We start from the raw sequence: 26,487 nt of genomic DNA, 5'->3' as shown, positions 1-26,487 counted from the left end.
AAGAGAAAATGTCTATTTATACTCTTCCATCTTCAACCTATTTTATAATGCCAATGCAGTATTTCTTATTTTAGATATTTTACATTAAGATTTGTGAGAGAGGTATTCAGTGTTAATATGGAAATATGCACAGCACATTTTAAACTGTTTGAAAATATAGACATAGTTTTGTTCATTCATTGATGGATCGGTGAAATAGATTTTGATTAAGACTACCTTTTCTGTATATTGATATTTTTAGCCACAATACCATTTAAAAATACCAGTTCAGTAGAGATCTCAAGAACATTGAAATTACTGCCTTGTAAGTCGAAAGACTGGTGGAGAAAATAAAGGATTTTATCTCTCCTAAAAATTAGAAGGCATATTTATTAAAGAAGGTTTACTTCATAAATTTTTTGAACATAGTTATAGCTTACTGATCCTAAGCATTAAGAACTTTGATTATTTTTTCACCATGTTTTCCTCATTTATTGATAGCAAGAAGATTCTGTACCTGAAGTAACAGTAGAAGATTCTGGTGAAAGCTTGGAAGACCTTATGGCCAAGATGAAGAACATATAAATAATGGACTGGCCTATATTTTATTTCCTGTGTTTAAACCTATTCCCTTGCAATTAAAAAAATCATTTAAAAACTGAGAAAACTTAAGGGAACATCAATTGATGTGTAATCTTCACTGAATTGTTATTAACTTTTTGGAAATACTGTGACTGTTGCTTGTTGCTCCCCTCCTTCAACTAAATCAGAAACTCTCTTAAAACTCATATTTCATTATAGTAAGAAAACTTAAAGGATTATTGTAGGTTAGCCATTGAATTGTTTTGACCTTTTGTCGGGGGCAGTGAGAAGAAAGGACCAATTTGCTGGTATATTCCTTTTCTTTTCAGTAATCCTTTGTAGTCTGTTGCCTGCGGCCATGGACAATAGAATAGTGTGTGATCACATAGAGGGAAAGAACAAGAGGTACAGCATGTTGATTATTTAAGCCAGTGGGCACATACTCATTGTGTTTGGAATTGCTCTCTACAAGAAAACTGCCCACTACTACTAACTTGAGCAACAGTGAATTTCAAGTTGTAAACCTATAAAATAAAAACATCCTCTCGAATGTTTCCTGATGAAATATAAGCTGAAATGTAGGCACTGGAAAAGTGTGTAAACTTGTGATATATATAATCTAAGCAAGACAGAGGCAAATAAAAAGAAGCTTCCTTCATGGATAGACAGGTAAAGATATTTTCAGGATGTACAAATTGTATTTGTGCCCTGAAAGTGAAAGTGAAGTCGCTCAGTCGTGTCCGACTCTTTGCGACCCCATGGACACCAGGCTGCTCTGTCCATGGGATTTTCTAGGCAAGCGTACTGGAGTGGGTTGCCATTTCCTTCTCCAGAGAATCTTCCTGACCCAGGGATCGAACCCAGGTCTCCCGCATTGTAGACAGACACTTGACCGTCTGAGCCACCAGGGAAGTCAGCATATCATCTGTCTGAGTCAGTGTGCTTTATTGAGGAGCAAAAGATAAATTTAGGCTTAAGATCACCTAAATTATACCCATCATATGGGCTACCTTCTAATACTTTATTTTATTCAAATTTGATTCCCCGGGTAATTAGTTACTGGCAAAGGCTTGTCCTGGGTAGCAGATAATAAATGAAGCCTAAATTACCTCTGCAATGACTGACATGTATTTCTTCACAGGGAAGAGTATCATTTTCCCTGATCATTGTCATTTGATAAACTGCTTTTCTCTGGAGTTTGCATACAAATAATGAAGGCTTAGAGAGCCTTGGTTAAAGTAAATTCCTAATGGTTTAGAGACTAATAAACATGCACTGGTAACCATTATCCGTAGGCTGTTACTGTGCTTGTCTCCTATTTTGATGATTTTTTTGCTTTGAAGAGAGAATGTCTAAATTCTAGGGGAAAATGTAATTAAAAAGTTACAAGTACCTTTCCTACTTATGAAATAAGATTCTACAAATTAATTTCAGAAAGCTCCAAATATCAAATATGTTTAATATATTAGTTTTGAGATTTTAGGGTACTGTGATTCTTACGTTTACAGTAATGTCAGGATATATGGGGATAGCTTTCTGGTCTTGAGACGTATTTATGTTGCCTTGCTAGGTCATTGCAGTTATTTAAAAGTTCAGTATATTCATCTGTAAAATAACTTTTCTAGTTCATAGAGATGCTTTGAATTTCAGAAAAGAAATGCAGTCTTTCTAAATAACATTCCTTTGGTACACTAATTTGGTATAGGCTATACTTACAAGTTTAAGTTTATATAGTTTGATAAATAGTTAGAACCTACCATCTTTTTAAAAAGTTGATTTACAATGTTGTGTTTATGTTCAGGTGTGCAGCAAAGTGAATCAGTTATATATATTAGAACCTACTATCATCTAAAGATTTTTTTTTCTGTTCTTAATTTGTACCCTGCTGTTATCTTATATTTTATAAAATCTTATCTAATTTTTTTCTTATATCTTCCATTAAAGTTATTATTTTAACAGAAAAAATCTGGTAACAAATATCTTTTGTAATCTAGAGTGCTCTCTTGACAAGTCTGTATGTCATGAAAATTTGTATATGTAGACAGCTGACCATGAGAAATTAATCATCATTGGATTTTATGTTACTAAATAAACCCATAGTGTTTGACCAGATTTATAACACTATTGCTTCAAGTATAAAAGATGGAAACACACTCCCAAAATTGCCTTAGCACAAATGCTCTAAATTAGAGTAAAACAAACAATATGTTTAACTTTAATCCCTTTTTAATTTAATGGGAGGTTAATTTATGGTACTATTTTAATGTTTTATGTAGTAAAAAAAGTAAGTATTATGAGTTCCTTTATGTAAAAATATTACTTCCTGAATACCTATAAACACACTGACCAACCCAAAAATGTAATAAATATTTAAGAATATTAATGAAGCTTTAAGTTCCCCCATCGCATGTTTTTTTAGTATTTCTCTTTTTGTAAAGTATTAATGAAAATTAATTATAACTACCATAGTTTAGAGCCTTCCAATTCAGATTTATAATTATTTTAAACCTATGCTTTTCATGTTAAAGGTGTATATTAAAGTGTACATAATATTCCTTTTGAGAACCTTTTTTGGCCGTGCAACATGGCATGTGGGATCATAGTGCTGCCTGTAATGGAAGCGTGGAGTCCCAACCACTAGACCTTCAGGGAAGTACCTATTCTTTTTTAGGCATTCTACATGAAAACATTTGAGTTGGTAGTATAATTAGTAAGATCAAAATATAGTCTTAAAAACTATACTTAAACCTTTTGAAATAATCACCCCTCAAGTATAATTAATAACTTACCATAAAGTCACTTTGAATAATGTAAGTTTTCACTTTTTGTATATTTTTCAAGTCCAAACTTTGTAGGAACAAAGAAAAATGCATATTATCCTTTTGCTAGTTTTTCCTTTTTTTCAGGCTTCTTCTAGGATATTAATCTCAGGTTATTTTCTAAAGTTTACATTTAAATTTATTTAATTTTAAATTTAAATTTATTATTTATGATGTGTTAAATTACTTATACCACTAAATAATCAAATTTTAAACTCTAAAAAGTTAATTGTAAAATCAGTCAGTGTCTGATATATTTGTGAATTCAATTGCTTTGTGCCTTTCATAGCTGGCAAACCCAGAAATATGTGTTATGGTTGTAGTTTATCTTCTTTTTTCCCTGTTGTACTTCTGCCAGAAGGGAGAAGAATGATGTTCCTTTTGTAAGATTCTACCTCATTTACTTTAAGTCACCACTGTAGTGCCTTAAAATTAGACCACTGTTCCCCAAATTTATATGCATATGAATCACCTGAGAATCTAGCTACATTGCAGATGCTGATTCAATAGGTCTGGGGAGAGCCTGTGTGAATTTTTACTAAGCTCCCAGGGTAATACTGATGATTCTGGTCTACAGACCACCTTGAGTAGCCAAGCCTTAGAGAACATTAACCAAAATCCTAAGGAGTCACTGAAGCTCAAGTTGAGCAAACTACTCAGTGAATTAGCAAACTACAATGCTAATTCTTTTTTTTTTTTTTGTAGTGTTCAACATTTTTCTTAATTATGTAAATATAATCCTTTTGTATAAACTGGAGTGGAAAAAAGAACTTGAAATTTCACCTTTATTTTAAAATAGTGAAATATGGTTATCACATCTTTCACCTTTACAATTAATACATGCTGGAATGTTACAAGTATTAAAAATGAAAATTTTATTATATATAAATACATAAATGGCATGAAACAGTACCCCAGATTGGCAATATTTATAAAATCTATAAAAATATTTAATTTTCAATATAAAACGGGAAAGTAATTTGAGTTCGAGATAAATGAAGAGGTAGATTTAGGCCATTTAAGGAAGAAGGTTGTGTCCATATTTTGGGAAAAGTTAAAAGAATGCCAAAGGGCTTGATTTCTTACTGCAATACTGACTTCAGATTGTGCAAGGACATTCTACACAGTAAAAACAATATACAATGTAGAAAGCACAGAAAACAGTGGGCTTAGCCGTATCTGCTCAAGGAAAAGGTAGAATAAAAGACATGTAGCAGACAGAGATTCCTAATACTAGTTCATTTTACAGAAGACAGTTCATATGTCCCATAAACATTATCCCTTTATTCCGAAACTTTTCTTTGAGGTAGACAACTGGGCCAGACTGCTACTGAATAGCAAGATGAGGAATGGTGAGGCAAAAGTAGATTTTGAGAGATAAGAATCATGGAATTCTTGAACTCCTTGTCTTAACTGCTAATAAAGAGTTATAACTGCTCTTACAGAACAGAGACCAGTCTACTCTTCATGATCAACTCTTCATGTCATCTTAGGATTCCAAGGTGTCTATATTGGGAGAAATATCAATAACCTCAGATATGCAGATGACACCACCCTTATGGCAGAAAGTGAAGAGGAACTCAAAAGCCTCTTGATGAAAGTGAAAGTGGAGAGTGAAAAAGTTGGCTTAAAGCTCAACATTCAGAAAACGAAGATCATGGCATCCAGTCCCATCACTTCATGGGAAATAGATGGGGAAACAGTGGAATCAGTGTCAGGTTTTATTTTTCTGGGCTCCAAAATCACTACAGATGGTGACTGCAGCCATGAAATTAAAAGACGCTTACTCCTTGGAAGAAAAGTTATGACCAACCTAGATAGCATATTCAAAAGCAGAGACATTACTTTGCCAACAAAGGTTTGTCTAGTTAAGGCTATGGTTTTTCCTGTGGTCATGTATGGATGTGAGAGTTGGACTGTGAAGAAGGCTGAGTGCCGAAGAATTGATGCTTTTGAACTGTGGTGTTGGAGAAGACTCTTGAGAGTCCCTTGGATTGCATGGAGATCCAAGCAGTCCATTCTGAAGGAGATCAGCCCTGGGATTTCTTTGGAAGGAATGATGCTAAAGCTGAAACTCCAGTACTTTGGCCACCTCATGCAAAGAGTTGACTCATTGGAAAAGACTCTGATGCTGGGAGGGATTGGGGGCAGGAGGAGAAGGGGACGACAGAGGATGAGATGGCTGGATGGCATCACTGACTCGATGGACATGAGTCTGAGTGAACTCCGGGGGTTGGTGATGGACAGGGAGGCCTGACGTGCTGTGATTCACCGGGTTGCAAAGAGTCAGACACGACTGAGCAACTGATCTGATCTGATCTGATATTGGTTCCCACACAATAGGAAAGCTAATTCTTTCAAACAGCTAAAATTGAAATAGTCATGACTCAAACTTCAATGTAGTCCAATATCATACAAATAACCAGTTAAATCACACAGTGAAATTAAATTTTCTTAACAGTTTTTATAAATTTTAAAGTTCCAAATGTTTCTTAATTATTTTATCCTAAGGTGCATTTCCAGTGAGTGGTAATTGCTGCTATCACCTTTGTCCTTGATGAAGGAAAAGATTAGGAGAATGGGTTGTTTTTAAGCTAAATGTATCTCCACTTGATGAGTGTTGGGAAGGAGCTTTTCCACCCAAAAGTGACGTTTCTGCTTCTTTTATTTCCATTGCCCTTTTGTATAGTTCAGCAGCTTTTTCAAAATCCCCTTCTTCATAGCTTTGGGAGAAAAAAAAGTCTCAAAATGAAAATATTTATTTTGAGATAAATATTTAACAATTTTTTTAACAATTCTAAATGATCTTATAGGATACAGAAAAACAAGTTGTGCTCTTTTTTTCCAAGCTGAAGATTGAAAAACTGGAGGTTTTTATTATTAGTTTTTTATATAGAAAATTATATTTGTTGAATGCTTTCAAAATTTTCTAAAATGCCAACTATCACAGGATTTCCAAGATTATTTCAGCCAATTGCTAGTCATTTAACCATATGACAAAATATAAATAATTGGAAAAAAAAAAAATCCACCTGAAATCTACCCAGAAGTGCTCTCCACCTCACCTAGTGTAAAACCCTGCAGCCAGGTTTTCTGTGCACTGAAATGCTGAGTGGTCCCACAGTGATGTGCAAGAGGCAGCTTGACCCATTACTTGGAAAGACTCTGTGGATCATTTCTAGGTTTTGTGTTTTGCCTAAGAAATGATCTTCCTTTATATTTTAACTTCAGTTTGTAAGTTTTACTCTGCAAGAAAAGTCCATTTTCAGGCAGACCAATAAAACAGAATACCCAAATTCTCCTTTTTGTCTGCTGCCAAGTGTCTTACGGGGCACCATTAAGACTACATTGTAATGGGTACAGTGAAACTGCTAAAGGAAGTTAGCATCTTGAGGTAAATATAATGCAAAAGTCAACATGGTAAATCCACTTTGAGGATAGCAAGTTGCCGATTACCCCCAGAGCCAGTTAGCTGCAAATGTAATCCATCCTCTTATTTGTCATGATACTTCCTCTACAAAATATGTTGTGCCACCTTCAATTTCACTTCTGGATATTATTTCAATGTCTCTTGAACTAGATCAGCCAAAAATAAACCCTCTGTTCTACTAAAAAGCATATCAGCAATAAATATTTTGTGGGGTTCTATGATGAATCAAAGATGTCCTAAGAGGGATTTTGGCTATATGAGGAAAGTGGAAAATTCTTACCTAAGCACAGCTAAATTTTTTAGTGTTTCTCCAACTCGAGGATGCATCCGACCCAGGCTGTCCTCGTAAATCTTTAATGCTCGTTCATACAACGGCAAGGCCTCACTGTGTTTTTTCTTATTAAAAAAGAAACAATGCTCATTTGAACACACTGGGTTTCTGAAATTACTTTTAAGGTACTCTAGACTAAGCTGACCTACTTGGCTAAGCACTTTAAAAGAGTTAATATCCTCCTACAAGATGTAGATAAACTGATTAATTTAGGAGTAATCATAATTGGAGAAGTAGTATAATAAAATTCAGAAACTTAAGTTTTAGACCTGGCTTGGTAACAATTGACATTAATCCAATTATATAAGCACAAACTTCTTTGTGGTACCCCAGGGTACCATATCTCTTACTCATGACAAGCAAATGATATATCTTAGGAACAATATTAGATAAAGAGATGTAGGGAGTCTCCAGAAATAAATAAGTCTATGCAATGAACTAAACACAGTATTTCACATTAAGAAGAATGGACTGTCTTACAGTTGTAACTTTAATAACTTCTCAAGTATTAAAGGGAACATTAGTAGATAACCTTAATTGTCCTTTAATTATTTTTACTGTGTCATATCTAATACATGTTTACCTATATCTAATACATGTTTACCTATATTTCATATGTTAAAACTATTGATTTATAAAGCATTACATTATGGGAACTTACCATTTGGCTATAAAGAACAGCTAAGTTCACCAAGGCAGTGGCTACACTTGGGTGCTTTGGGCCAAAGGATTTCTGCCGGATTTCAACAGCCAGCTCATACAAAGGTACAGCTTTGTCAAGTTTCCCCTAAAACACAAAAGTGAAATCTAACAAAAATATTAAAGCAATAAATACTTTATGATCAGAGCTTGTTCCATAAATACAGTTTCATGGTAAAATAATTCTGAGGAAAAAAGTTCAGAAATATTTCTTCCCAGTTTAATGGATAAGTTTATGGGTATCTGAAATCTAATATGTAAGTAAAGCTATATCGAATATAAGAACATTTTATCTGATAACTCAGAAAGTTCTTTAGGATCACCCATTATAACTTTCTGGTGATGTAAACACATGCCAGTTAAAGTATGTTTGCTGCTATATGTAATTTAGAGATAGCATCAAAGTTTTTATCTTAAAACTCATTTTCCACCAAATCCTGTCCAGATTTTTCTGATTATTTCTTTTTTACTTGAAATTTAGGTAGAAATAGCAGCAATGGATCCTTTATACTGAAACATCAACTTCAGTACTAGGAGGGTTAGCAACAGTCCCACAAAGACTATACAACTCTGTAACCACACTAAATGAAAGCAGTTTTTTCTCCTGATTTTCGTTTGTCTTAAAGACAGCCATAAAAAAATCCAAATATCACTTAGACTAGAACTGTATGGTAAAGAATGGTTACATTTAATTGCAAGCAAAGAAAAAGTGAAATGGTCATTCCTTACAATTGGGTGATTTGATACATCTATGGTAGCCTAACACAGCAAACGTAATACTAGTTGAATTTTAAAACTTCTGAAATGTAAAAGAAGAATAAGTTCTAGTTAGAGTACTGACAAATGCATTTGTATTTAGAATGTATTTTTAAAAACTAAACTAGGACCTTAATTTAGTTAAGTCTGAAATAAATCATTGTGATTTAAAAGCTCATAGAAAATAATATATCCATTGGAAGATAAATTATTTTGCTTACAGCAACTATGGCTTAACTGGTATATTATAAAACACATGTAGGCATGCTATGGATTACTTACCATTTTCTTGTATAAGATCGCAAGATGCTTTACCGTATAAGCCAAAGAAGGGTGATCAGGAGCTAATGCTCGTCTCCGAATGTCTAAGGCTCTTTCATAAAGTTCTTCTGCTTTGTCATACTGTTTCTTTTCATTGCATAGAGCCGCCAGATTATTCAACGACTGGGCACAGTCAGGGTGATCTGGTCCTAGAACTCTCTCCCTCATCTCCAAGGAACGCTTCAGAAACTGGTCAGCTATTCTATGAACAAAAGACCCAGATGGTTTAAACTATTCTCTAGAAGTCAGAACCCTAGTCCTAATTAGGAGGAGAACTGAAGTACTTTTATTCTTAAATCCAAGATAGTTAAAATGAAGGATTCAGCTCAAAATCCTCTTTCCTACCCCTCATCTCTTTCTGCCCTTTTCCAAAAATTAAATATGCCTTCCTAGTAGTGTGAGACCCTAAGGTGTCTGGATGATTGTCTCCATTCTCCACTTCACTCCTAAAACACAAACTCATAAATAGTTTCCAAAACAAACTTTTTATATCTTAAAAATTACTAAGCCAAACTCAAAAGATTTTGGTATTCTTTCCTTCTCCCTCCCTTTGGAGTTAGTACTAAATCTGGTTGTTTTTTTTGTTTGGTTTTTTTTTTTTGATATTTTGGCTGCATTGTGGCATGCAAGATGGTTCCCTGACCAGGGGTGGAACCTGGGCCTCCACAGTGAAACAGCCAAATCCTAACCACCAGGCTGCAAGGGAGCTCTCTAGTACTAAATAAGTTTTAATTAAAGAACCCTTTGTGGGACTTCCCTAATAGTGCAGTGGATAAGAATCTGCCAGCCAGTACAGGGGACATGTGTTCAATTCCTGATTTGGGAAGATTACATATGCCCATGGACCAAAACTACTGAGCCTGTGTGCTACAACTATTGATGCCCATGTGCCCTAGAGCCCATGCTCTGCAACAAGAGAAGCCACCACTATGAGAAGCCTGAGCACCACAAGAAACAGTAGACCTTGCTCCTTTGTGAAGTGGGCTGCTGCTGCTACTGCTGCTAAGTCGCTTCAGTTGTGTCCAACTCTGTGCAACCCCATAGACTGCAGCCCACCAGGCTCCCCCATCCCTGGGATTCTCCAGGCAAGAACAATGGAGTGGGTTGCCATTTCTTTCTCCAATGTATGAAGGTGAAAAGTGAAAGTGAAGTCGCTCAGTCGTGTCCGACTCTTAGCAAACCCATGGACACCAGGCTCCTCCATCCATGGGATTTTCCAGGCAAGAGTACTGGAGTGGGGTGCCATTGCCTTCTCCGTGTGAAGTGGGCTAAATATTTGTATTTTTCTGATATCCAAAATGTCAAATCTATTGTATTTTGCTGACATACAAAGAAGTCCAAAAACACTCATTTTTCATAAAAGAGTCTTTGAGTCTATGCCCAAATAAATTGAAGAATAAAATCAGCAGCCATCTACATTCTTTTCTTTATCTTCCCTCAGTCCCAAGTTTGTTCTTATGTGAGATCTTTTGTATAATATCTACACAAACTCATTTGTTATAAACATATAAAATACTAAGGAAACTACAGAACATCTTTTTAGTTACTAAAGAAACAATGTGAAAGGAAACAGTGGAGAAATTGTCATGGTCTTTGTTAAATGTGGCCATGTTCATAACATATCATACATGAAAAATTCTGTTGATTTTTTCTAGCTTGGCTTGATAGAAATGTAAAACAGCTTTGCATCTAAGAGATGAAATGAATACGTGTTTTCATTATTAACAGTAGGGTACTCACTCTAGGTTGTTCTGAAGATAGTAGAGCACACCCAGTTCATTGAGGGTCCGAGCATTGTCAGGTGTATCCTTACCTAATGTGAGCTCTTCTAATTGTAGGGCCCGTCTACGTAAAAGGGAAAATCCATACTGGAGAAACATAGAAATTCACAACAATCATCAAGTAAGTGCAATCTCTGATTCTGAAGCTATATACTAGGGTTCTGAAAAAATCCTTTCTCCTTTTGTTTCCTTTAAAGTAGATTACAATTACTTTAAGTATACTGAATTACTCTAATGATTATTAAAAAATATACATACTTCCCAGTGACTTCACATTCTTAAATTCATTTAAAACTATTTTGTGAAAATGACTATGATAATTTAGCAAAATGAACAGAATCCCTAAATGCATCAGAAAGATTAGGAAACAATGTGCATATATTTATTAACCCTATTACTAAACATTTAATACCAGGTACTTAAAACTGCACATAGCACTTGCATCTAGTAGACAAGTAAGTCCTGGAAATCAAATGTATAGATAGCATAGGGAATAGTGGCAACAATACTGTATTATAATGATCAAACTTGCTAAGAGACCAGATCTTAATTATTCCAACTACAAAAAAGAAATAATTTTGTGATGTGACGTTATGGTGTAATCAATCATATTACAATATATAAATGCATCAAATAAATATGTTGTACATCTTATATTTACACAATGTTAGATGTCAAATACATTTTAATAAAAAACTGAATATAGCATTTTAAGTTAAAATAAATATGCTATATTTATTTTATCAGCAGCTTAGAAAAATGAAAAATTTTTTGCATTTAAGGATAATAATTTCTTGGCATTTGAATGTAACATTAAATGTTTACTAAATTTCTTTTATTCTCCTTTCAAGCGCTTTAAAAAATTGAAACAGCTTTTAAGTCCATCTTCTAAAATCTAACCTTTATCATTTTTGTTAATTTTTATTAGAGTATAATTGCTTCACACTAAAATCTAATCTTTGAATTGTATAGTTCTACCTTTTAAAAATTAAAAAAAAATTTCCCTAGCTTTATTGAGATATAATTGACATATAACACTGTGTAAATTTAAAGTGTACAACATGATTATATGACATATGTATATAGTGTAAAATGATTACCAAAATATATAGTTCCACTTTTTAAACATATACTAATTTGTACTTCTCAGTAATACTAGTTTTTAAACATGTATTTTAAACCAGAAAATATTAATCAGTACTTCCCTAGAAATCAATTTAAAATCAAAAGTTTTTAAATATGTGAGGTTTATGTATCTACATTATGATATGGAGATGTTCTTTTCCTTTTTGTTCAAAACACAACACAAAAGAAATCTCTCATTACCAAGTTGCCTTTTCTCCTTGCAGCTTTCTGACGAATTTTAAATGATTTCTTCCTAAAATGTTCAGCTTGTTCATATCTTAAAAAAAAAAAAAAAAAGTAAGTCAAAGGAAAGCAACATGTCCAAAGTGTCACACTTCAGTGAAATGAAAGCACCAATGTAAAGTCTTTTTTTGCTAATTAAATACAACATTATTTCTAGAAGTGAGAGTCATAGGGAATGAAAAATCTTAAACAAAAATTTTCACAAAACAAAATCTAATAAATCTAGTCCTCCAAGTGGGCTTCCATGGGACTCAGTGGTAAAGAATCTGCCTGCCTATGCATGAGATGCAGGTTTGATCCCTGAGTTTAGGAGAAGGAAAACGGATCCCTGAAGAAGGAAATGGCAACCCACTCCAGTATTCTTGTCTGGGAAATCCCATGCATAGAGGAGCCTGGAGAGATACAGTCCATGGGGTCACAAAAGACTCAGACATGACTTAGCAACTAAAAGAACAAGTCTTCCAACTAGCTGACATTTAACTATTTTTCAGCTGATTAAACTCATTTTGAGTTTAAAAGGCAATCTCTAAAATGCAATCTAATTAAATGAAAATTCAAAACTTTAGTTTGCTATATCAACTAATTTTTGGTCACATAGAAATGTGAAATTCACACAAAATCTGTGTGAAACAATATTTTTAGAAGTTAAAGAAAAATTCCAATATGTGTCACTTATGATTGAGCAAAAGAAATGATTTCAGACAGAGAAGAGATACCTATCAGAGGGCGTATTATACTAGGGATCAAACTTCTGTAAACTGCTAGAGAGTAAACAGTTTTGCCTTTGTGGGTTATGTGATTGCTGTTGAAACTAAAAAGCTACCGTCAAAGCATGAAAGCAGCCACAGACAATATGTAAATGAAAAAAAACTATGGCTGTGTTCCACTACAACCTTAGGTGTGAAACAGGGGACCTTCTGGACTTGGCATGTGGGTGATGGTTTGCTGTCCCCTGTATTAGTAGTACTCAATATTACAAAGCCAGTCAGAAAAGGAGCTCATTTTCACATCCAGCTCTATGACTCCAAAGTCCATGTTCTGTCCTCCACACATCTTGAAACAGAGATAAACCTTGCAGTTCTAATTTTCTGTTTACCCCATGAAGACCCAGACCAAGAATAATATTTGAATATGGTGGATTCAAAAGAATATAGGATAAGGAAAGTACAGGATAAAGAAAAGTACACAGCCACAAAACAATGCCTCCCACATAAGTACATTAAGAACTGTAATTCCCTGTCAAAAAACCAGAGAATTACTCATTGAAATCTTACTTGTCTTGTTTCTGGTACAAAGTTGCAAGTGCCTCAAGTTCGCGAGCAGTATGTGGATGGTCTGCACCGTAGGCGTTTTCTGAGATCTCCAGTGCTTGTTTATACAGCTGTTCTGCATTGCCAAACTTCTTCCACTGCACATACACACTTGCGAGTTGGTGGAGAGACTGAGCTACTTGTGGGTGATCTGGATCTAAAGCTGTTTCTCGAATTTCCAGAGACCTCTGCAAAGGCACAACAGCCTGGGGAATAAAAAGGTTAAAGACCAATTAATGTGAGTGAAATCCTGTAAGATTTGCCATCTCATTAGCACAACAAATGAAAGCTACATCAATTCCTAGGGAGGAGAAAAGAGTAAACATGAAGACCCACACAGTCTCTAACTCCCTGCTGAAGTTACCTGACTGAGAAGGCCTAGATCCTTGAGAAATCGCCCCAGGGTTTCATAAAGGTCAGCTAAGCAAACCATGCTCTCTTCGCCTTCACAGTTTTTCTCATACTGCTTCAATGAATCAAAGTATTCTGCTGCCATTGCACTTTTGTCTTTGCCAACAAACTGCCAGTAACTCAGCAACTCAGCAAAATGTCCTCTGTTTCAACAAATAACAGTAATATAATGAAAAAGAAACGTTAAACCCCACTACTGAGTGAAGATGCCACAAATTCATATCAAGCTACTGACAGTGTATTAGGAGGCCAGTCCAGTGTAGTGCGGTAAAGGTGTAAACTGGGCCTGCCATCTGAGTCCACAGCACTCTCGCTGTGTTCTCTCTTACCTCATCATTCTCGACTGCAGAAGGAGCACACTGATATCACCTGCCTCAAGTGTTGCTTTAAGGAGATTATGGCATGTAGCAAGTACTCCATAGTGTTGGCTGTTACCATTAATACCATTATGATTATTCACCAATGGAACCCTATCAGAATCCTGTTTAGACTTTTTATGATATGCAGTCAACTGCTGAGTTCACCCCAAAATTATTTTAAATGATGGAAATACGAACAGAAGAAACAAAGCACAGGCAAGCTGTCAGAATACCTGCTTTGTATTTTCATCAAGGGATGGAATGATAAAAGTAAGCTTATTCATCTCTAGATGGTATTAAGTAGGATGGAGAGCTGTTAAACTAAAGGATGAATCTCATTTTAAATCATGAAAAACTGGATGGAGACCAGAAATAATTTATGAGCTGCAACAAAGAAATTTGAGAGAGATCATTAAGGAACAAAACAAATTATGCAGCTAAGTTATGAGAAGTGTCTAAATTTCTAGGTGAGACAGAGGTGGGGCTTAGAGGTCAGAAGGTTGGCTCATAAAAAGGTGATTCTGCAAGAGGCAAATTCAGACACACCAGGAGATAACAATGAGACATAAAGGATTTCCCTGGTGGGCCAGTGGTTAAGACTTGGCGCTTCCACTGCACCGTGTGTGGGTTTGACCTCTGGTAAGAGAAATAAGATCCCACATGCCACATAGTACAGCCAAAAAGATAGAATAAAAACTTAAAAAAGATTATTATAAAAAAAGGGTAATCCTTTCTTTAAATTCTGACACCAGTCCGATCCTATGAAGAGCCCAAAGTCTGGTTTGAAGGCTACACTTTAAAATACTTGGATGCCCTAAGAGGTAGACATCATGAACCTCCTCTCTGGGTGGTCTAGATTTAAACCTGCTTCTGTGAAAGATTAAGATACAAAGCTATCTCAAGAGCATTCCAGCTCTGATTTTATAAAAACAATACTCTATTTTTTTTGTTTGGGCTTCCTTGGTGGCACGGATGGTAAAGAATCTGCCTGTAATGTGGGAGACTTTGGTTCGATCCCTGGGTTGGGAAGATTCCCTGGAGGAAGGCATGGCAACCCACTTCAGTTTTCTTGCCTGGGAATCCCCATGGACAGAGGAGCCTGGTGGGCTACAGTCCATGAGGTTGCAAAGAGTTAGATATGACTGAGTGACTAAGCACAGCACAGCATCTTTTTTGTTTACCTCTTGGAAAAAGTAGACGTGGCAATTTGCAAACTGTTTAAAATTTCTCCCACATTGTTTTATATTACGGTTACCACTGAAAGTGGACTAATTTTTAAATGAAGAATGCCATTGTCCCATTACACCGAACAACTGTTTGAATCTGTTTTTCTGGGGAAAGATGTCCTACAAATAAGTTTTTTACCTTTTATAGAGGTTTTGAGATACAAAGAGGTTAAGAAGACAATCATGCAGCTTCTGTTTACTTCCCTGCTGCTGGAAAAGCCAAGGCAGTTCATCTGCACTCCTCCAAGTCACTCGGTCCTGACTATTAGAAAAGAAGGGACAACATTCAGTAGTACTGTCCCACAGTGAGATTGCTTCAAAAGACTACTGGCAAATGTTAAAGGAGGAGATATATATTTGATATATATCCTATCCCTGACTCTATGAATAATACTGAGAAAATTAGGTAAAAATCAGAAACTTTATAAACCTAACTATGGAAATAAAGTAATATTCAGGACCACTGATCAAACTCTATAGGTATTTTCCTACACCTATAGAGTAGGCACTGAACTATTAAAAAAACCATCAATGGACACAAATTGAATTATCAAAAAAAAAAAAAAATCAATGGACACAACTGTACACACCCAGGTATTTACAGACACACACATATTTTTAAACTACTTAAACTATTTAACTAGAATAAAATAAAAATAATAAAATGATCCTGCATTGATTTCACTTAAATCTTCAGCATAATATTAAAAGACTGACTTGCATAATTATATTTTTGTTCTTTTGGCATTAACAGGAGAGGACTTAACCTTTAAAATAATAAGTAAATTTTTATACATTAAGTTATTCTAAGAAAGAAAAAAGTAAGGACACAGAGGTGCAGTGTGTTGCAGAAGCTAAGAACAACAAAATGCACGTTTGTAATACCTTAGCTGCATGGTAAAGTAGTTGGTTAGCTTTTGTCTATATGAAGCAATAATGGTGGGGCTTTCCATGTATTCTAGTCTCACTGTTTCCCAAGCCTATGGAGGAAAAGAAAAAATATTACAGTCTATTTTCTGTAAGTCACTGTACATCTAACAGTGAATTTTTTAAATGAAATTTATAATTATTTCAATTTATAGTTGTATAATAGAAATAGCATTAGAATATTTAAAAATTCAGTATATATTTATGTGACAACTGACATGAGAATTCTTGTTAGAACTCAAAATATAATACAATTCAAACTTTTAGTGAATATATTAAAAATCTGAAATGTGAACTGCAAAAGTATTAAAAGCAGCAAGCTATATTTAAGTGATATATTAATACTACAAAGGAGAAAGATAAGCCTGTGAAATTACAAATATTCCACACCTACATATAACACAGCATACTCAAATGAAAGAATTTATTTACATTAGTTTACGTATGTAAATTAACCATGGCATTGAAGGGCTTCCCAGGTGGCATTAGTGGTAAAGAACCTGCCTGCTAATGCAAGAGACTTAAGAGATGTGGGTTCAAGGGAAGATACCCTGGAGAAGGGGATGGCAACTCATTCCTATATTCTTGCCTGGAAAATTCCATGGACAGAGGGGTCTGGTGGGCTACAGTCCAGGGGGTTGTAAAGAATTGGACAGGACCGAACACACACACACACACACACACACACACACACACACACACACACACATGTACTCAATCCTAGAAAATGTTCCATGTGCACTTGAACAGAATGTGTATTCTGCTATTTTTGATGTAATGTCTTGAAAATATCAACTAAGTCTAACTATTATATTGTATCATTTTGGCTGTCTGTTGCTTTACTGATTTTCTGTCTCAAAGATCTGTCCATTGATGTGAGTCAAGTATTAAAGTCTCCTACTATTATTGTATTCCCATCAATTTATCCCTTTATGTCTGTTAGTATTTATGTATTTAGTTGTTCCTATATTGACTGAATATATGTTGATGAGTGTACTGTCATCTCCTTATATTGATCCTTTTATCATAATATAGTATCCTTCTTTATCTCTCTTAATAACCTTTGACTTAAAGTCTATTTTGTCTGATATGAATGTTGTAACCCCTGCTTTCTTGTCATTTCCATTTGTTTGAAATGGTTTTTTCCATACTCTCACTTTCAATCTGTGTGTATCATTTGCCCTAAAATGAGTCTCTTGTAGGCAGCATATTCTAGACTCTTTTTTTTAATCCTTTCTGCGACTATGTGTCTTTTGATTTGAGCATCCAGTCCATTGGCATTTAAAGTAATTATTAATAGAAATGTATTTATTATTATTTTAAATCATGTTTTTCCATGGTTTTATATTTCTTCTTTGTTCCTTTCTTTTTCTTTTTCCTTTTGGGGTTTGATGATTTTCTTTTGCATTATGCTTATCTTCTCTTCTTTTTGGTTTTTGTCAATCTATTATATGTTTGTGATTTGTGGTTACCCTATGTTTCATGTATGCTAACCCCTTTCCTATATCTGCTTGCCTTAGACTGGTAGTTGTACGGCTCAAACACATTCATTCTAGGAAAAAAAAAAAATCTATATTTTCTTATGCTCGTCCCCCACATTTTATGATCTTGATGTCCTCTTTTATATCTTAATGTTTGTCCTTTTGCTGTTTGTTGTGGTTATCACCACTTTGACAGAAATTTTTAAATATCTGTGTACCAGTGGTTCAGTGGTAAATTTGCCTGCCAATGCATGAGACACAGGTTCATTCCCTGAGTTGGGGAGATCCCCTGGAGAAGGTAATGGCAACCCACTCCAGTATTCTTGCCTGGGAAATCCATGGACAGAGGAGCCTGGCGGGCTATAGTCAATGAGATCGCAGAAGAGTCGGACATGACTTGGTGACTAAATAACAAACCAGCTTATTTAAATGATTTACTTTCCAATTGTGGCTTTCTTTTCCCTATTGATTCTTACTTCTCTCCTATTTAAATAAGACCTTTCAATATTTCCTTTAGGATGGGTTTAGTATTGCTGTTTTTTTTTTTTTTTTTTAGTTTTTGCTCATCTGAAAAGTGCTAAATGATAATCTTGGAGGGTAGAGTATCCTAGGCTACAGATTTTTCTGTTTTAGGACTTTGAATATATTTTGTCATTCTTTTCTGGCCTGTGATGTTTCCGTAGAGAAATCAGCTGATAGCCTTATAGGGATTCCCTTATAATTAACTCTTTGTTTTTCTCTTGCTTCCTTTAGTATCTTCTCTTTATATTTTGTTGTTATTCAGTTGATAAGTCATGTCTGACTCTGCAACCACATGAACTGCAGCATGCCAGGCTTCCCCATCCTTCACTATTTGCCAGAGTTGGTTCAAACCCATGTCCATTGAGTCAGTGATGCCATCCAACCATCTCATTCTCTGTCACCCCCTTATTCTCTTGCACTCTTTATGTTTAACTTTTGCCATTTTTTTTATTATAGTATGTTTTAATATAGGTCTGTTTGGGTTTATCTTGTTTGGGACCCTCTGTGCCTCCTGTACACAGGAAGATATGTTTCTTTCTTTAGGTTTGGGAAATTTTCAGGCATAATTTCTTCAAATATATTTTCAATTCCCCTTCTCTCTTTCTTCTCCTTCTGGGATCCCTATTATGTATAGACTGACATGCTTTCATAGTATCCCATAGGTCTCTTATATTGCTTTTTTTTTTTTATTCATTTGGTTTTCTGTCTGCTGTTCTGATAGAGTGATTTCCATTATTCTATCTTCCAGATCACTTATTCATTCTTCTGCATTATTTATTCTGCTATTCATTGCCTTTAGCTCAGCTTTCATTTCAGCAAGTGAATTTTCTAATTTTTCTTGGCTCCTCCTTCTAGTTTCTAGTCTCTTTTTACAGTAACCTACATTACTATGAATAGTCCTTTTTAATTCCTTCAGTATTTTCATTATCTTGTTGTTTCAGTGTCTATTAGATTGAAGAAGTCTGTCTCATTGTTTGTTCTTTCAGGGGAATCTCTTGATCTTATTTGGGAGTGGTTCCTCTGCTTCATTTTACTTATATTTCTCTAACTCTATGGATTTAGGAGAAACAGTTATCTACTGTGGTCTTGGAGGACCATTTTTATGTGGGAGCATCCCTGTGTAGCCTGTGTGGACTTAATATTTTTTGGTATGAGGGCCATAAGAGAATACTAGGAACAATTACAGGTCAACAAATTCAACAACTTAGAAGAAATGGACAACTTTCTAGAAACATACAATCCAGCAAAACTGAATCAAGAAGAAATAAATAACTTGAACAGGCCAATAACTAGAAGTAAAACAGAATCTGTAATTTATAAACTCCTTACAAACAAAAGTCCAAGGCCAGATAGCTTCACAAGTGAATTCTACCAAACATACAAGGAAGAACTTATACCAGTCTTTCCTAAACTCTTCTAAAAGACTGAAGAGAAAGGTACATTCCCAAAGAAACTCTATGAAGCCACCATCACCTTGATACCACACCAGACACTTCTGAAAAAGAAAATTATAGGCTATCTTTGATGAATGTAGTTGCAAAAATTCTTAACAACATATTAATAAACTGAATTCAACGATACATAAAGATCATACACCACCACAACCAAGATGGATTCATCCCAGAGTCATAAGGATGATTTAATATATGCAAATTAATTAATGTAATATACCACATCAACAAAAAAAAAAGACAACACATGATCATCTCAATAAAGGCAGAAAAAGTATTTGAGAAAACTCAACATCCATCTATGATAAAAACTCTTACCAAAGTAGATCCAAAGGGAACATATCTCAGCATAATAAAAGCTATTTATTACAGGCCCACAGCCAGTATAATACTCAATGGTGAAAAGATGAAAGCCTTCTCACTAAAATCTGGAAGAAGACAAAGATGCCCACTCTCCTCACTTCTCTTAAACATAGTATTTGAAGTCCTAGCCACAGCAATCAGACAAAAAAAAAAAAAAAAGTAAAAGGTATTCAAATTGGTAGGGAAGAGTTAAAATTGTCATTATATGCAGATGACATGATACTGCATATATAAAACTTTAAACTCCACACAAAAACTACTAGAACAGATAAATGAATTCAGGAAGATAGTAGGATATAAGATTAACATAAAGAAATCAGTTGTATTTCTTTACACTAAAAATGAAATATTAGAGAATGTAAAAAAATATTCCTTTTAAAGTCATAGCAAAAAATAAAATACTTAGGAATAAATCTTACCAAAGAGGTGAAAGACTTATATGCTGAGAGCAAAAAACATTAATAAAGGAAACAATATGATTCAAAAAAATAGAAGATATCCCATGCTCTTGGATTGGAAGAATTAATATTGTTAAAATGGACATACTACGCAAAGCAAACTATAGATTTAATGTGATCCCTACCAAATTACCCATGACATTTTTCACAAAACTAGAACGAATGATCCTAAAATTTATATGGAAACATAAAAAGACACAGAATTGACAAACAATCCTTAGGAAAAAGAACAAAGCAGGAGGCATAACCCCCCAAGACTTCAGACAATACTACAAAGCTATAGCAATCAAAACAGCATGGTATTGGCACAAAAACAGACCTATGGAACAATGGAATAAAATAGCCAAGAAAAACCCACACACCTACTGTCAATTAATTTTTGACAAAGGAAACAAAAAAATACAATGGAGAAAAGACAGTCTTTTCAGCAAGTGGTGTTAGCAAAGCTGTACAGCTGCATGTAAATCAGTGAAGTTAAAACTCATCCTCCCACCATACACAAAAACAAACTCAAAATGACTTAAAGACTTAAATATAAGACATGACACTATAAAACTCATAGAAGAGAACATAGGCAAAACGTTCTCTGACATAAATTGTACCAATGTTTTCTTAGGTCAGTCTCCCAAGGCAATAGAAATAAAGGCAAAACTAAACCAACAGGGCTTAATAAAATCATAAACAAACAGACAAACAAAGGGAGAATATATTTGCAAATGATGTGACCAACAGAGGTTTAGTTTCCAAAATATACCAACAGATCATACAACTCAATAACAAAAAACCAAACAACCCAATCAAGAAATGAGCAGAAGACCTAAGTAGATATATCTCCAAAGAAGACATACAGATGGTGAATAGGCATATAACAAGATACTCATTATTGCTAATTTTTAGAGAAATGTAAATTGAAACTACAGTGAGGTACCATCTCACACCAGTCAGAATGGCCATCATTAAAGTCTACAAATAACAAATGTTGGAGAGGGTGTAGAGAAAAGGGAACCCTCCCATAGTGCTGGTAGGGATGTAAGCTGGTATAGCCACTATGGAAAACAGCATGGAGGTTTCTTTAAAAATTAAAAATAAAGTAATCATAAGAGCTGGCAATTCCACTCTTGGCATTTATCCAGAAAAAAACTGTAATTCAAAAAGATACATGCACTTCTGTGTTCTTGGTAGTTCTCTTTACAATAGCCAAGACATGGAAAAAACCTAAATGTCCATCAATAGGAGAACAGATGAAAAATACAATGTACATATATGCAATGGAATATTTATTCAGCCATAAATAAAAGAATAAAATACAGCATGGATGGACCTAGTGATTTTCATACTAAGCGAAGTCAGAAAGAGACAAACTGTATGATTACCATTTACATGTGGAATCTAAAATATGGCACAAATGAACATATCTATGAAACAGAATCACAGACACAGAAAACAAATTTGTGTTTTCCAAGGGGAAGGGGTAGTTGGGGAGGGAAGGATTGGGAATTTGGGATTAACTGATGCAAATTATGCGGTACAAAAAAAGAGTTATATTAGTCATTATTTACTAGGTGCTAGAAATCATGTTTAGGACTTCACCAGGACCAATTAATTATTCACCATTTCAGTTAATTATCTTCACAACCCCGAGGTAAGCTGAAAACATCTGCCCAAGGCTCAGAGAGCTTGCCCAGGGTTACATTAAGCTGTAAAGAGCTGGGCTGTGAACTGAGGCAGAGTGACAGAACCCAAGCTCTTAAAACATGTATACTACACCAACAATACAATGAAACATAAAATTGAAAAAAAACGTTTTTCTCTTTCAGAAAAAACTACCTTTTAAAGTAATAGCCATTTCATAAAGGTATTTACTTCATAAGAATATTAGCCAAATTTTGTATCTAACCTAAAATTACTGGAAAAATATCTGTAATGCCAAATGAGATTCAATTTTGTCTTTTAATTAAAATATTTGAAATAATATGGTATTATATACCATAATACACATGCGATGATATGTAGACATTTCAATAAGTGAAAAAACCTTACTAAGATAACATTTACCTGTAGATGTTGAAACTTGAGCAAACCACAACCATAAGTCAACAAACACATTTTGTGTAAACTGTGAATAAGGGAGGTCAAGACAGTCCAGGACATCTCAGGATAGAGTTCCATCAATTCTGACTCATTCACACCATTGTGACTAATATTTACAAGGCAGAGAATCTAGGTAGATAAAATAAATTAACAGTGATTATACAGTACCTCTATTGTTAACTAATAGCCATTAAAATGTCCATAATTCTTTTAAGCTTATTAACTTATTCAAATTTATCATTCAAGTGATTTAATAAACCAAGAAACAGATTTCTTAAAACACACTTTCCAAAAGACACTAATCAAGAATAAGACAGTGTACATATAAAATGTAGCATGCCAAAGATAGCATACATATAGAAAAAGTAAACTAATTAAAGAGTTCCAATTCTGGGAAGATGGTGGAAGAAAACAACCCTCTTAGTACAAATGCCTCTCAATATCAGATAACAACAAGTAAAAAAACATTTCTAAAATCATAACTGAACCTTTAGAAAAGAAAGGGAAATCCCCCAAGTATCCCAAATAGGAAACTGAAAATTTAGATAGATAAATAGCAGAACAAGAAGACAAGGAAGGAAGCTTGTGGGCTTAGAGGTAGAATGAAAAGTCCAGGAGGGAGGAGGGTTCAGGATGGGGAACATGTGTATACCTGTGGCGGATTCATGTTGATATACGGCAAAACCAATACAATATTGTAAAATTTTTAAATTAAATTAAATTAAAAAAAAAAGAAAAGTCCAACCTACAGGAACCCACCCCCCCCCCCCCCAAGCTGAGAAATAAACACAAAAATGGATCCAGGTTAAAACTATAAGGGCTCAGCAAGGTTGTTAGTGAATTTCCAAAAACTAAGTTGAATAACCAGCAACAAAAAAGTTTTACAAGTTATTTTAACTACTACAGAGTCATTAGAAACAAATTTTAACAAAAGATGTTCAAAACTTTTATGGGAAAGAAGATAAAATGTGATTGAAAATCATTCAAGAAGATGACTAAATAAATGGAGAACTATCTAGCTTTTCATGAAGGAGAAGATATAAGATAATTTTCCCCAAATTAGCCTCTAAATTCAGTGCAATTCCAATTAAAATTGCATATTGAATTTCCATGGAGTTGCTGAGCCAACTCTAAAGATACACATGGGAAATGAGCCAAGATAACTATGAAAAATATTAAGAAGGGGTTTGCCCAATGAAATATCAAAGCTTACTTTCAAGTTCTAATAATTAAGACAATGGTATTGATAAAGAATAGTAAATTGGAACAGAAGAGCCTAGAAACAGACTCATGTTTATATATGAGCTTGATACCTGAGAGGTAGCATTCCAAATCAGTAGGAAAGATATATAAAATAAAATGAACAATTAACTAGCTATATTTTAAAAGATTAAGAATTAGGCTCCTGGGAATTCCCTGAAGTATCCCAGGTTCAATTCCTGGTCAGGGAACTAAAATCCTGCAAGCTGTGCAGTGTGGCAAAAAAAAAAAAAAAAAAAAGTATATTCCTTCCTCACACAATAAATAAAAATATGTAATGTACATTAAGGACTTACACATGAAGAACAAAATTATAAAATATTTTGAAGGGAAAAATATGAAATCATTTTTATGACAGCAAAGGATTTTAAAAAATTAGATAAACAGGCATAAACCATAAAAGAAACTATGGATAAATTTCACTTTATTAAAACAAAACTTTGTATAATGATGCCATAAGGTTAAAACACAAGAACAGGGAAGACATTAATTTGTAAACTCTATAACAAAGAATTTGTATTCAATATGCAGAACCTTTAAAAACTAACAGATCAACAAGAAAAAGTCAACTCAGTTAAAAAATGGGTAAAGGACCTGACCCAGCAATTCACAGAAGATGAAACAAGAATAGCCAAGAAGCATGAAAAGATGAAAAATCTCCATGATAATCAGGAAAATGAAGATTCCCTGAGATATCACTTCTGGTCATAAGCACACTATGGCAGTGGGTATAGTATATGCTTGAAACATATTTAACATTACAGGGATTTACCATTTACTTTAATTCACACACAAATGCAAACATGGCAAAATAATCTTCCCTTTATAAGTTTATAACATTTTACCTGTTTCATTAGTTCTTTATCTGTATCGTTTGCCAAGGACTCCTGGATAGATCGCAGAACAAGTCTATATAATGAAACAGTATCTTGACACTGGAAACACTGAAGAAGGATTTTATCTAAATTGCCTGCTCTCCCAGCACTGTTGGAATTGAGAATAGATTTAATTTCTTACAGTCTGACAACAACTGAATAATTGGGGGTAAATAAAAACAATGCTCTACTTTATCTTTTTTTATACTGTTCAACTGGTAACAACAGGAATTCGATAAAACATGGCCCAGGAAAATGTTAGTTTTATGGGACTGCTAGAATCATCAGAGTTATTTTAGTATACCATTTAATTCAATGCAATAAACATATGCTGGGAATTAACTATGTATCAAGTAATTACTGCACACTATGAAACATAAAAATAAGACATGGTACATCTAGATGCACGCCACCTACATACAGGAAGCAAGAAAATAATTACAAATAAGTATTATTAGTTAGCCATGCAAACTAAATTTAAACAAACAGAACCAGAAGTTAAGAAAACATCAGCTTAAAGAAAACAGTAGATAGGGTTTGTTTGAAAACATTACATAATATTTACCAGTAGTTTCTTTTTTTAATATGTAAAGAATGGTGAAAAAATAAAAAATGGTCCATAGTCCCTCTTAAAAGAGATTACTTGAAAAAATACGAAATGCATGACTTAACACTTTTGTACTCATGCAAGCCACTGTTGTTCTCAGATTCACTGCTATAACTCTGGGGACAGGGGGAGGGGTCAGTGAAAATATCACAGCCAATTCAAAGTTTTGAAAGATTTTTTTCATTTCAAATTTGGTGCTTCAGGTGAGAATGTGGAATTGAGAGACAACGGTACTAGTTTCAGTTTCCCCAGTATGAATTGTTCTAGGATTACAACCTACTCTGATGAATACCAAAACAAGTATTAGTCTTTTTTTTTTTTAACCTCTGGTTTCAAACAGACAAAGTAAGGTGAGGCTGTCCTGAAGAAGTAAAAGTAGTAAAACTCTCTACTGCTTATATAAAGGCACATTACAAATGAATGTCTAAAATAGACGTCTCTGCTGTAAGATGAAACGTTTATCAGGATGTGGGAACAGAGACAATTAAAAATTCCCACCAATATACCTATCTACTGATATTGAAAGACACCTGAAATAACACTTTTTATGCCTCATTTGCCTCCTCACTTTCCCAAAACTACAGGCCTCAAGGTGACAATTTAGAACAAAGATGGCCTTCTTTTGCAGCCCCAAGTTGAGAAAAGGTTAGTGTGATGAAAACCAGACAAATATATCCAACAAGTTCTGATATTCACGGGCTAGTAATTTTCAGTCGTCACATTATCATGGATGTCAAGCTACAGTATCACAGTCAAGTCATAGTATCACAGTTAGAACACCAGAATCTTAGTGGCCTGAGAGATTGCCATAATGGTCAGTTCTGTTTCACACAGTGAGGAAGCATTCTGCAGCAAACACAAAATTGCTGAAGATGACATAAAATAACTACCACTTACCATGCAATCATTTTGCCGAAAAGAGTGACGTAAAGAGCATTGCAGGTTGTAGCAGAACGACAGTGTCGTTCTAGCTTCTTTTCCTGTACCAGTTAACCAAAAAAACAAAACAAAACAAAAATACAAAACCACCCTGGAATTAAGTGGCCTTTACAACTGAGCCATCAGCAAATGTCCCTGAAG

The 26,487-nt window shown here is 34.4% G+C and overlaps 2 protein-coding genes across 4 annotated transcripts in view; one reads left to right on the top strand and one right to left on the bottom strand.

The window, feature by feature from the left end:
- Positions 1-2,673, top strand: part of UBA5 (ubiquitin like modifier activating enzyme 5) — a 32,894-nt gene extending 30,221 nt beyond the window's left edge. For both annotated transcript variants that reach the window (XM_019962392.2, XM_070771527.1), the window contains exon 12: positions 481-2,673. In XM_019962392.2, the coding sequence (XP_019817951.2) occupies positions 481-564 (84 nt within the window). In that variant the 3' untranslated portion in view covers positions 565-2,673. The remainder of the gene's footprint in view (positions 1-480) is intronic.
- A 1,478-nt stretch (positions 2,674-4,151) lies between these two features.
- NPHP3 (nephrocystin 3) overlaps positions 4,152-26,487 on the bottom strand; it is a 56,341-nt gene continuing 34,005 nt past the window's right edge. The window contains exons 15-27 of one of the 2 annotated variants that reach the window (XM_019962370.2): positions 26,305-26,387; positions 24,771-24,909; positions 22,630-22,794; positions 16,258-16,352; positions 15,512-15,634; positions 13,741-13,930; positions 13,341-13,582; positions 12,025-12,100; positions 10,658-10,785; positions 8,879-9,119; positions 7,803-7,928; positions 7,091-7,206; positions 4,152-6,103 (exon numbers count right to left, since the gene is read on the bottom strand). In XM_019962370.2, the coding sequence (XP_019817929.2) occupies positions 5,923-6,103; positions 7,091-7,206; positions 7,803-7,928; positions 8,879-9,119; positions 10,658-10,785; positions 12,025-12,100; positions 13,341-13,582; positions 13,741-13,930; positions 15,512-15,634; positions 16,258-16,352; positions 22,630-22,794; positions 24,771-24,909; positions 26,305-26,387 (1,905 nt within the window). In that variant the 3' untranslated portion in view covers positions 4,152-5,922. Of the gene's footprint in view, positions 6,104-7,090; positions 7,207-7,802; positions 7,949-8,878; positions 9,120-10,657; positions 10,786-12,024; positions 12,101-13,340; positions 13,583-13,740; positions 13,931-15,511; positions 15,635-16,257; positions 16,353-22,629; positions 22,795-24,770; positions 24,910-26,304; positions 26,388-26,487 lie in introns of those variants that run through there. The other variant, XM_019962380.2, reaches the window with a different exon arrangement.

The sequence above is a fragment of the Bos indicus genome, chromosome 1 (genome assembly GCF_029378745.1).
Source record: "Bos indicus isolate NIAB-ARS_2022 breed Sahiwal x Tharparkar chromosome 1, NIAB-ARS_B.indTharparkar_mat_pri_1.0, whole genome shotgun sequence".
In the NCBI taxonomy this organism is placed as follows: domain Eukaryota; kingdom Metazoa; phylum Chordata; class Mammalia; order Artiodactyla; family Bovidae; genus Bos; species Bos indicus.
The sequence above is the reverse complement of the archived record's forward strand: the minus strand, read 5'-3'. Positions and strand labels throughout refer to the sequence as shown.